This window comes from Musca domestica, unplaced genomic scaffold (assembly GCF_030504385.1).
Source record: "Musca domestica strain aabys unplaced genomic scaffold, Musca_domestica.polishedcontigs.V.1.1 15, whole genome shotgun sequence".
NCBI lineage: Eukaryota > Metazoa > Arthropoda > Insecta > Diptera > Muscidae > Musca > Musca domestica.
In genome coordinates this window covers 10,587,107-10,599,630 of record NW_026712207.1, presented here as the reverse complement: position 1 = coordinate 10,599,630, position 12,524 = coordinate 10,587,107, and the positions used below count along the sequence as shown (strand labels likewise).

Here is a 12,524-nt window from a genome sequence, read left to right as displayed (position 1 = left end):
TGGAAGCTGGTGCGATTTCCCCAGAAGGACAGACAGACATAAGGACGGATATCGTTATATCGACTTAGACTTTTCTGCTGATCAAGAATATATATACTTTGTGTGGTCTAAAATGTATATTTCGAGGTGTTACAAATGGAATGACAAACTTAATATACCCTCCATACTATGGTGGAGGGTAAAAAATTGTCCTTCACGATGTGTTTTCATAGGGAACCTGTAAGGCATTGAATTTTCATCATTGAAAACCCTTCTAAAGAGGTGGTATGAGGTAATGAGCAAAGTATCGTGAATTTCATCAGCTTTAATTTTTTTTATTTTTTTCGGGATAATTGCAGTTAATTAATATCTGAAAACATTATTTGCAAAACCATACTGGTTGATGCGTGGTACTTCGCTAGATTCTAATTTTCAATGCAGTCTACATAGGTCATTAAATATTCAAATCGAAACAAATATCAAATGTTTTTTTTTTTTTTTTTTTCATTTTTCTAAGATATGACGTTTTTCAAATATTAGGTCATTTGCATGACATGAACACACCCACCAATGTACTTTCCGTTGCACACATGTACTTTACACAAATACAATACCAAAAAAATTACCACAAAAAAATCCGAATCCCTAGAGTAAATCAAATAATCAAATCCCAGATGATTCTGCTTACTTAGTCAGAAGCAAGGGCGAAAACAATTAGATTTCTATCAGCAGCAGCAGAATAGACGCCCACTTTTTTATAAATACAAGTCATTTCTAATGAATTGAAAATAGTTCGCGTTAGATGCTCGAAACAAACGGTTCGGAAGACAATCGAAAGAAATTTGGAATTTTTACGAAGGATATTTTAAGGATTACAAAGGATAACACGATAAAGAAAATAATTTTAATAAAAAAATACTCAAATCCTTTCAAAGTGTCAACTGTGATTTTTATAGCCCAAAGGATTAAAAAAAAATATCCAAATAAAATATCCAAAAAGTGTGAGAAATGTATTGAAAATTCAAATTAGGAAAGCGTAAAGGACTAAGCCGCATTTCAGTTTAAATCAAACATAATAAATTATTACATTATTGGAGTATTTGCTGAAAAGTGTTTAAATTTTAAACCAAAACAAAATGCTAGTCATTTAAAATTTTAAGGAAACAGGTCCTTTACTTATAATCCCTAACTAAGGACTTACAAAATGAAGTTTTTAACTCACTACTGTGCCTTGCTGTTGTTGTGGAAAGTTAATCTCATCTCTGCTGCCGCCGCATCGGACTATGACAATCAACCGAAAATTATCTCCCAACACGGCAATTTAATACTCCAAGCAGCCACCGATCGCAATCTAAGTCTTCGCTTAACGCATGATGCAAAACTCCTACTCAACAACATCGATCTCATGGATACAATACGAGAGCGTTTTACTCCCGCAACTCTAGATGGCGATGTGAAACCAATCGAAATTCCAACCATTGAAAATGCCGGCGAGGAGATTCATTCGATTCGTAATGATATTCAGCGACTTACACGGCGATTTTCAATGTTACAAAATCGCACCCGAAATACGGTGGGACCTCGGCAGCTGCGACGCGAATTGGGACGTTTGCGTCGTTTAAATGGACGCCTTGCCAATTTGGAGGAAAACGTTGACAAGGATGAATGTGCCGAAACGACGGAGCCGTGTAAAAATGGTGGAACTTGTTATGATTTGTACAAGGGTTACCATTGTGAATGTGCCGAAGGATGGACGGTAAATATTGTGAATAAATTTTAAAAGTTATTTTTTGATGATCAAAGAGACTACAATCAGGATTTCCAAAAATATATATAACTGTGGAATTTTTAAAGAATGTTTATTATCACTTTTAGGTGCCTAATTGTTGGATGTTAGAGATAATTTATTAAACTGCTAACTATGATATTTTTTAATATATTTAAAATGACTATAATGCTATAAATTGATTTTCATCGGCTAACAGTTTCTTATTGCAAAATAACACATTTATTCCAGGACATTTTAAGATTTTTTGAAATTATAATTTTCGTTTTTTAGATAATTTTCTAAGGATTCGAAACGCGGATTTTTAAAAATATGTTTTTTTTTTTTTTTTTTTTTTGGAGGAGGCTTTATTTATTTTTTTAAAGAGAAAATCGTAAATTTTTTGAAAAAAAATTTTTTTTTTGGTGATACGTGGATTCTTAAGAAGATTTTATAAACATTTTATCAAAAATGTTTGAGATTATTAAAAAAAAAATATCGTAACTAGTTGAAGGGCTGTCGATTTTTTTTAATATTTTTCAAGGTTTGAAAAAAAAGTATTTTAAGGGCTAATCGAAGATTAATCAAAGAATATGTTAAGTGGATTTTATGAAAAAAAATTGTATGGTCTATCTTGAATTTTTAGAGATTTTTTTCATCCCTCGTGGATTTTTAAGTTTCTCCACGTCGTGAAGTTTTCAAAAAATATTTTTTCAAGGACTAATTGTTGTTTTTATAAAAGAATTGTTTATATACACGAAGATTTATTCGGATTTTTTAAAAATATTTTTCTAGGACCAAAAAAATTGTTTTTAAGGAAAATCGTAGATTAACAAAAAATAAATCGGTTTTATCTTGGATATTTTGAATATATTTTAAAAGGTAATAATTCTAGAGAATTGTTTCAACGCTCGTGGATTTTTAAGTTTCTTCAAAAACTAGTTGTGAAAATTAAAAAAAACAAATTTAAGGGAACACAGATTTAAAAAATATTTTAAGGAATAATCATGGATTAAAAAAAATTAACCATAAATCGAGGATTTAAGGAACATTTTCATTCAAGGACTAATTTTGAATAACAAAAAAAATTAGTACTAACCATAAAACAAATGTTTTCCAAGGATTAACAGTGGATTTAAACAAGGAATTAAAGGCCTTCGTTAGTTTTTAGAACTTTCTCATTAAGAGCGAACTTTTTAAAAATATCTATTCAAGGACTAACCGTAAAACGGTTGTTTATAGCGTTTAAAATAATAATGTTTTTAAGGACAAATCGTACAATTACATAAACATTTTTTTAAATAAACGTGGATTCTTTTTATCTTGGATTCTTAAAAATATTCTTAGGACTAATTTGTGTTGTTTAAAAATATTATATTAAGGGCGATTTTAATGGCGGATTTTTAATAGTGAATTTGAAATAGATATTTTCGTTTTTTTTTTTTCATGTATTTTTTGAAAATACGTTTTTAAGGTCTATCTTGAATTTTCAGATATTTTTTTCACTCATGGATTTTTTAAATCTCTTCAAAGAACAGTCGTGAACATTTCAAATAATATTTATAGTTTTCAAGGACAAATTGCAGATTTTTTGAAAAATATTTTTCTAGAACCAAAAAAAATGTTTTAGGAAATAATCGTAGATTAACAAAAAAAAAAACAAGGACTTAAAAACTATTGTGAATTTTCATTAAGATTTTCTAAAGACTATTCGTGTCTTTTATAATAATATTTATTTCTAGGACAAATCGTGGAATTGATGCAAAAATATTTTTACAAGGACTTGGCGACGATTTTAAATAACTAATTTTTCAACGAAATAATTGTGAATTTCTTAAAAAAAAACTTTTTTAAAAGCTAATTTTGAATTATTCTATGATTCAAGGAATGTTATCAAGAACTTTTCTATTGTCGATTTTTTTCTAGGACTATTCGTGATTGTTATAAGCATTCAAAATAATGTTTTTTTCATGGACAAAATTGTGGAATTAAAACAAAAATATTTTTAAGGACTAGGTGTGGATTTACAATAACTAATTCTTCAAAGAAGTAATCTTGGAAAAAAGTAATCCTGAATTATTTCAGTAAGGACTAATCCTGAATATATTCAAAGTATATATTATCCAAAGACTAATTATGGTTTAAAAACCGTTTTTCAAGGATTAATGGTGGATTTAATATATTTCCAAGGACTAATTTTAAATTTTTGATATCCAGTGGAAATAAAGATTTCTTTTTTTTTTTGGTGACTTCAAGTGAAATTTGACGAGCAATATTTTTGTCTTTGATGTCATTCCTCTAAAACTATGCTTTGAAGGAGATTTTAGAATAAACTCAAATAACTTCCTTAACTTCGAAGTGTGGTTTTAATTTTTACGAACTCCTGGCGTTTAGGTAAGATTTAGGGTTTTGATGTTTCCCATGACCTGTAGTAGAATTGTATGACAAATAATTTTGTAGAATAATTTGACTTGCTACGACACCGTTTATAGGGAGCTTTTAACCATATTGTGAATAAGGCAAAAAATACCACTTTGAAGACTCGATTAAATTTTTCGACAAAAATACTATTTAAAAAAAATGTTGTTTAGGGGAGGGGTGCTGGCCCCTTTGTTTAAGATACTTTGCAATGGGAGCTTTCAAAGTGCCTATATACGCGTCTTCTATTTTTAGCTCTACTTGCATAATCTGCTTAATTTTTCCTGTAATTATTATTTTTTGTATTGCACATTTTTTCCTAACATTTTAGGTTATTTTAAATGCTTATCCAGCCATGCAGATGCATTATGATCATTCTTAATTGGCTATTTAAAATATATTGATTTAATAAAATAAGCATTTTTTTGTTGACAAATTATGAAATATTTCGAAATTTATTGTGCCATGCGTGAAGTAACAATTAGTGATTAATTTTAAGGGGCGTTAACTATCCATTTTCTAATCTACAAAATTTTTTGACATTATTTTAGGGGAAGACATGTGAACAAGATGTTGACGAGTGTTATCTCTTGGCTGGCACAGATTTGGGATGTCAAAACAATGCTGTGTGTCAGAATACGCCGGGTAGCTACAAGTAAGTTTTTTGAATAAATCTATAAGTAGAGGAAACACAACAGTAGAGCTTGTGACGGCCTACAGCTGTATGTAAGAATGATGCCAAATAATAAGACATACATAAATCAACTCTTTAAATCCTCTCCATAATTTTAAAAATCCCATAAAATCACTTTTATTTATCCAATTATCACATTATAGATGCACCTGTGCCAAGGGATTCTCTGGCACCCACTGCCGCCTAAGAAACTCCATTTGTCATCAAGAGCAATCCCAGGAACTGTGTGGCCATGGTGTTTGTGTACCGGCAAATAATGAAAAAGGCTATACCTGTCTCTGTGATCAGGGTTGGACAAAAGATCCTTTGGTGGCGACCAACTCCAGTATTTCGCCAGTGTGTGATGTGGATGTCAACGAATGTGAAGAATCACGAAATCCCTGCCATAGTGAATGTATCAATTTACCCGGAAGTTTTAAATGTGGACCATGCCCGCCGGGCTATACGGGGAATGGAGCAACATGCTATGACATCGATGAGTGTGTCACCAACAATGGTGGTTGTAGTCTGCAACCCAAAGTACGATGTATTAATACTGAGGTGAGTTGGAGTGTTGGGAATTGTGGGAGGAGGATTTATTAGAGAAAAATAAAAGTAAGTCTTAACATTTATCAGAAACAGTCAACACCCTCTAAAAATTTCCATGAAATTCAACATCAATATCTTATGTAGAGCGAGACGAATACACCATATATGGCAGTCGAATATGAAAATCAGATTTTAGCTAGAAAGCGGAAAAAATCCATAACCATTCCGATCAAAATCGTAAAAATTCCAAGTTTTTCTTCAGGATTTCCTGTGCAAAGATCGCAGATTTTTCTAAGACTGCGTAGCATAGAAAAAGGGAATAAAAATATATATTTTTCTAAAACTTCCTCCCAAGAAATCGTATTTTTTCACATATTTTTTTAATTTTTTTTCGGCAAATAGACCATGTATTTTTCAAAACATTTTTCTGTAACTTGTTCTGAACTTGTTAGCTTTTTTACTAATTTTCTAAGATAAAAACTCAAAAAATGATAGTTATTTAAAAAAATCTTAGGACCTCCAAATGAACAATCGTGAACTTTATAAAAACAATTTTCAAGGACTTTCTGGCCGAAATCTTACAGTTTTAAGAACATTTGTGAGGGATCCCCTAGCCACCATACATTTTTAAAAAGTCAAGAACTCCTGGGAAAAATCGTGGATTTTCAAGGACATCAACAAAAACAATCGTGAATCTTTAAAAATTATTTTCACGGACTTCCTGACAAAAAATAGTCGTGAATTTTTTAAAAATATTTTTCAAGGACTTTCTGACAAAAAATCGTGGATTTTTAAAAATACGAAAATCGTGGATCTTTAAAAATACTTTTTAAAAGACATGCTGGAAAAATCGAGGATTTTTTAAAATTTAATTTTTTCAAGGACTTCCTTCCAAAATTCGTGAAATTTTAAAAAATTTCTTAAGGACATCGTGGCAAAAATCGTGGATTTTTAAAAATTTAATTTTTTTAAGAACTTCCTGCCAAAAATCTTGAAATTTTAAAAATATTTATTAAGGACATCGTGGCAAAAGTCGTGGATTTTTAAAAATTTAATTTTTTCAAAGACTTCCTGCCAAAAATCGTGAAATTTTAAAAATGTCATTTTTTCAAGGACTTCCTGCCAAAAATCGTGAAATTTTAAAAAATTAATTTTTTCAAGGACTTCCAAAAATCGTGAAATTTTAAAAATATGATTTTTTTAAGGACTTCTTAAAAAATGGGGATTTATAGAAATATTTTTCAAGGAAATATTGACAAAACAATGGTAGATATTTAAAAATTATTTTCAAGGACTTCCTGAGAAAAAATCGTGGAGTTTTAAAAATATTTTTTAAGGACTTCCTGAGAAAAAATCGTAGAGTTTTAAAAATATTTTTAGGGATTTCCCGAGAAAAAATCGTGGAGTTTTAAAAATATTTTTTAAGGACTTCCTGAGAAAAAATCGTGGAGTTTTAAAAATATTTTTAAGGATTTCCCGAGAAAAAATTGTGGAGTTTTAAAAATATTTTTCATGTATTTCTGAACAAAAAAATCGTTTATTTTTATACATATTTTTTCAAGGACTTCACGACAAAGAATTGTGGATTTTTAAAAATATATTTTTCAAGGACTTCCTGCAAAACAACGTGGATTTAAAATAAATTTTTAAAAAATATTTTTCAAGGACATCCTGACAAAAAATTGTGGATTACAAAAAAAGGTTTTCAAGTACTTTTTCACAAAAATCGTAGATTTTTATAAATATTTTCCAAAGACTTTCTGGCCGAAATTTATGGTTTTTAAGAAATATTTTTCAATGACTTTCTAGCAAAAAATCGTGGATTTTTAAGGAGTTTTTGAATTGTGGAACTCAAGGACTTCCTGAGATTGTTGAATTTTAAAAAAATTTTTCAAGGAATTCCTTACAAAAAATTGTGAATCTTTAAAAATAATTTTGGAAGGACATCCTTACAAAAAACGTTGGATTTTTAAAAAGGGCTTCCAATGACTTCTTCACAAAAACACCGTGGATTTTTATAAATATTTTTCAAGGACTTTATGACAAAGGATCGTGGATTTTTTAAAATATATTTTTCAAGGACTTTCTGCAAAAAATCGTGGATATTTAAAAATTATATTCAAAGACTTCCTGACAAAAAGAATTTTGAATTTTTTAACATATGTTTTTCACGAACTTCTTGAAAAAAATTCGTGGATATTTAAGGAATTTTTGAAAGATTTACAGAACCAAATCGTATTTAAAAAAATGCGATATATGATAAAAATATGATATGAAAAATTTCCATCTCTTTATATCAAAAAATTTTAAATTTGTCCAATTTATCTTTCTTTCTTAAGGGATCCTATCACTGTGGCAAATGTCCTGTGGGCTGGATTGGTGATGGTCACTCCTGTGATCTGGCTCCCTCGAACTCCTGTGATGAGGAACATATTTGTCATCCCCAGGCAAAATGTGAATATATTTCCAATGTGGCCACATGTACATGTCCCCATGGAATGTTCGGTCATGGATTTGGGCCGCAGGGATGTCACACCACACCCATTGAGAATTCTTGTGAAAATCATTTGTGTCAGGTATGTTTTGGAAAATGTCCTTAAATACAAAATTAATCAATTTCCCTTTTACAGAATAATGGAACCTGTTTGACCACTGGTCGTGGTACAAGTTGTTTATGTCCCGAGGGCTATTCCGGCAGCCTGTGTGAAACTGTCGATGGCTGCCATCCGAATCCTTGTAAAAACGATGCCGTCTGTAAGCCCCTGGCCAATAAGGCATATAAATGTGCCTGTAAACGTGGCACCACTGGCAAACATTGCGAAATTGTACGCAGTGTCTGTTCCACACTGCAACGCCAATCGCCTGGAGAGATAACCTACCCGACGGAAAATGTAACCGAATATGCGGCCCATGAAAGATGTGTCTGGATCATACGCACAGAACGTACGAAAATTATTAATCTCACCTTTACATCTTTCGATGTGGAGGAGGACCCTGAGTGCAGCCGTGATTGGTTGCAAATCCATGATGGCAATTCATTGGCCGCTCAGCTATTGGGTCGCTTCTGTGGCAAGGAACTACCATTGGGTGGTAATATTTTATCCTCACAACATGAATTGTTCTTTTGGTTCCGCAGTGATAATGTCACACAGAGATCTGGTTTCCATATGACGTGGCATTCACAGCCTCATATATGTGGAGATACGCTGGAGCTGAAGATGGGAGATGAGGGCATAATTCGTTCGCCAGGATATCCGGGTAAAACTCCAATCCAAAGAGATTGTCAATGGGAGTTGATGGCGCCCTATGGTTCACGTTTTGCTTTGAGGATTTATGAGATCACGACAGGGAATCGTGTCAATTGTCAGGGTGATTCGTTGAAGGTAGGTACATAATATAAACAAATTGGAGGCCTATGGGTCCTTTTACTTATTAGGGATATATTTTTGGCTTTTGGCTAGGGTACTGATTATGCTTATTTTTTTAGATCTACGATGGCGATTTGCTGCTCAAGGAATATTGCGAGACCACCTCACCGGAACCATTGAAATCAACTTCCAATAAACTAGTCATACATTTCCACACCGATGCCTTTAAGTCGGACAGCTCCTTTCAATTGCACTATGAAGTGGAATCATCAATACCCCATTGCGGTGGTGTTTTTACCGAAGCCTCTGGTGTTATTGTGGCGCCCAATGAACCGGCCATATGTCTATATCTGATACAACAAACATCGGGTATACAAATTGAATTGGACTTCGTGGAAATGAATCTATCCGAGGAGGAGAATTGTAATTTAAATAGTATTGAGGTAAGTGAGAGAGAAAGAGAGATAAAGAGAGAGAGAGAGAGAATATAAATTATTTCCAGATTTTTGATGGCAAAACCGATGAAGATCCCCGTCTTAAATTTATCTGCAATACCAGGACCGTGGAGACAATAACCTCATCATCAAATTTTGTTCTTATTCGATTCAAGAATATAATCGACTGGGGCAGTTCCAAAACTTTATTCAAAATAAAATATTCAAGAGGTAATTAAAAACTTGCTCAGACCTCTCTTTTAAATTGCATCAATTTTTAAATTTTTTTCAGTATGCGAATTTAGCTACTTTGGTCCCGACTCGGGAGTAATAACCTCACCCAACTATCCCAATGCCCATACCGAATATTTGACCTGTACCTATCACATCTATGGGCCAGTTAAGACAGTGGTTCGTGCAAATTTCACTGATATTTCCTTGGCTGGCAATAAGCAGAGTGTTTCTTTGGATGACGAAGAAGATCCAACAAGTCGGGGCAATGAAACAGATATTGGCGAGGAACGTCAGACATATTTGGAGGTAATGCAAGTTAACTATTGTAGGTTCGATTTCTGGAGGGATGGATATTAGAAGGTAGGATAGATAGTACATCTCCTGGCAGAAGGCCGCCTGGTGGTATTCTATAGACAGAAAATCTCGGCGGTCTTCTACAGATAGAAGACCTCCTGGCGGTCTTCTACAGATAGAAGACCTCCTGGCGGTCTTCTATAGATAGAAGACCTCCTGGCGGTCTTCTATAGATAGAAGACCTCCTGGCGGTCTTCTATGGACAGAAGACCTCCTGGCGGTCTTCTTTAGACAGATGACCTCCTGCTGATCTTTTATAAACAGAACATCTTCTGGTGGTCTCCTATAGAGAGAAGATCTCCAGGTGGTCACCTCTAGAGGCGGTCTTCTATAAACAGAAGACCTCCTGGCGGTCTTCTATAGACAGAAGACCTCCTGGAGGTCTTCTATAGACAGAAGACCTCCTGGAGGTCTTCTATAGACAGAAGACCTCCTTTAGGTCTTCTATAGACAGAAGACCTCCAAGCGATCTTCTATGGACAGAAGATCCCCTAGCGGTCTTCTGTGGACAGAAGACTTCTTGGTGATCTTCTATAGATAGAAGACCTCCTGATGGGCTTCTATGGACTGAAGACCCCTTGACGATCTTTTATAGACAGAAAACTTCCTGGCGGTTTTCTATAGACAGAACCCTTCTGGCGTTTTTCTATAGACAGGAGATTTTATGCCGATCTTCTGTAGACAGTAGAACTCTTGGCGGTCTTCTATAGATAGAAGACCATTTTGCGATCTTCTATAGTCAGAAGACCTCCTGGCGATCTTCGATAGACAGAAGACTTTCTGGCAGTCTTCTATAGATAGAAGACCTTCTGGTGGTCTTCTCATCTTCATCGCGGATTAAAAAAAAACATTTAAGGACTCCCTTTTTAGTGAATTATAATCGAAAGAACAGTCAAAAATTCGATTTTTCGATTCGAAGTCTTTTGTTTTCGACCACTTATTCCTCGGTTGTGTACGATTTTACATGAATACCCAAGTTAATCATTCACCCCCTCGCTACCCCATTTCAGGTACACTTATCGAACACCAACAAACAACGTTACTACAAATCCTCACCCATGGAACTCATTTCGAAATTAAACAAAATGACAATTGTATTTCATGCTACCGAAAATCCCACTAAAGCTCGAGGTTTTCGTTTGGAATATTCGTTTGAGGAAATCTCTTGCGGTGGTATTTACACAGGAGAATCAAGTCTCAGCAGCGATTTTATTGCAACGAATGAAAATCGCTGTGAACTGATTTTTGAAGCCCCTGTCGGAATGAATATTTTATTGGGTTTCCGTGTTCTCAGATCACAAAGCGACATTGCAGATGATTTCAGTGCCAGGTTGTATGCCAATGTGGCTGGTAATTCAAATTATTTACTGAAAAAGTAAGTGAGGGGAGCTGAATTTTGAAATCGGTCTTGTAAACGAAGATAACATTTTTTTATTTATTTATAGTTTGAATGGTACGCAAACATTTAGAGAGCTACTGCCCCACAATCTGGTCACATTGGAAATTGGCAAACATTGCTATGTTTATGGTGTAATGTATCGTTTTATAGCACCGGAAACCGGTAAGTTGGCATCAAAAATACAAACATATCATTGATATGATGCTTAAGGTAGAGTCGGGTCAGTTTTATATCTATTAAGTTAGTTAATCTCTTTTGTAACCATATGGCTGAGGGTATAATGGTGTTCTCCAAAAATTTACTACTTTTTAAATTTTTTGCGATATGATCGTTTATCGTAGTTATTATACCCTACACCACATAGCTATAAGGGTATTATGTCTTCGTGCATTTGTTTGTAACAGGGAGAAGGAAGCGAGATAGACCCATGGTTACTTCTGAGGATATTCATAGAATCACTTTCTGAGTCGATTTATGCATGTCAGTCCGTCATGTATTTTTTATTTTGCAGGTCGCATTTATTATCCGATTGAGATGAAATTTGGCAACAATATTTGTTTGGCACAAGGATGAACCCTATTGAAATTGGTGATAATCGGATCAGATTTAGATATAGCTCCCATATATATCTTCAACCGATTTCAGGTTAATTGTGCCCCAAATTGTCAATATAAGTCCTAATGACCAGAATTTTGGTAGATCTGACCGAATTCAGTCTTGAAACAAGTACATCAAATTTGGAGAAAATCGGTTCAGATATAGCTATAGCTCCCATATATATATTTCATCCGATTTAGGGTTTTAAGTCCCTCACATGCGTAATATTTCCTCCACAACAATGATATTTGGTACCAAAAGTCAGATATATCCCAGAAATACCTCTGCAAAATTTTATCAAGATCGGTTCAGATTTGGATATACCTCCCATATATATCTTCAACCGATTTCGGGTTAAATGTACGCCAAATGTCCAATATCGGTCCGAATTAACTGAATTTTGACACCGAATTCAGTCTAGAAGCAAGTACACCAAATTTTGGTGAAAATCGTTTCAGATATAGCTATAGCTCCCATATATGTTTCATCCGATTTGCTGTTTAAGTCCATCATATTCGTAATATGCATTCGACAACAATGGTATTTGGTACCAGATGTCAAATATATCCCAGAAATACCTCTGCCAATTTTTATCAAGGTCGGTTCAGATTTGAATATAGCTCTTTACCCAATTTCATTTTTTTGTGCACCAAATGTCCAATATCCGACCGAATTCAGTCTATTAATTCAGATACAGCTATAGCTCCCATATATGTTTCATCCGATTTGCTGTTTAAGTCCCTCATATTCGTAA

The 12,524-nt window shown here is 33.6% G+C and overlaps 1 protein-coding gene across 1 annotated transcript in view; it reads left to right on the top strand.

The window, feature by feature from the left end:
• Positions 1–1,086: 1,086 nt before the first annotated feature.
• LOC101890267 (cubilin homolog) overlaps positions 1,087–12,524 on the top strand; it is a 28,075-nt gene continuing 16,637 nt past the window's right edge. The window contains exons 1-10 of the mRNA XM_059119829.1: positions 1,087–1,735; positions 4,714–4,817; positions 5,000–5,396; positions 7,724–7,960; positions 8,015–8,767; positions 8,872–9,195; positions 9,255–9,417; positions 9,479–9,726; positions 10,785–11,149; positions 11,220–11,335. Coding sequence (XP_058975812.1) covers positions 1,184–1,735; positions 4,714–4,817; positions 5,000–5,396; positions 7,724–7,960; positions 8,015–8,767; positions 8,872–9,195; positions 9,255–9,417; positions 9,479–9,726; positions 10,785–11,149; positions 11,220–11,335 — 3,259 coding nt within the window. The 5' untranslated portion in view covers positions 1,087–1,183. The remainder of the gene's footprint in view (positions 1,736–4,713; positions 4,818–4,999; positions 5,397–7,723; positions 7,961–8,014; positions 8,768–8,871; positions 9,196–9,254; positions 9,418–9,478; positions 9,727–10,784; positions 11,150–11,219; positions 11,336–12,524) is intronic.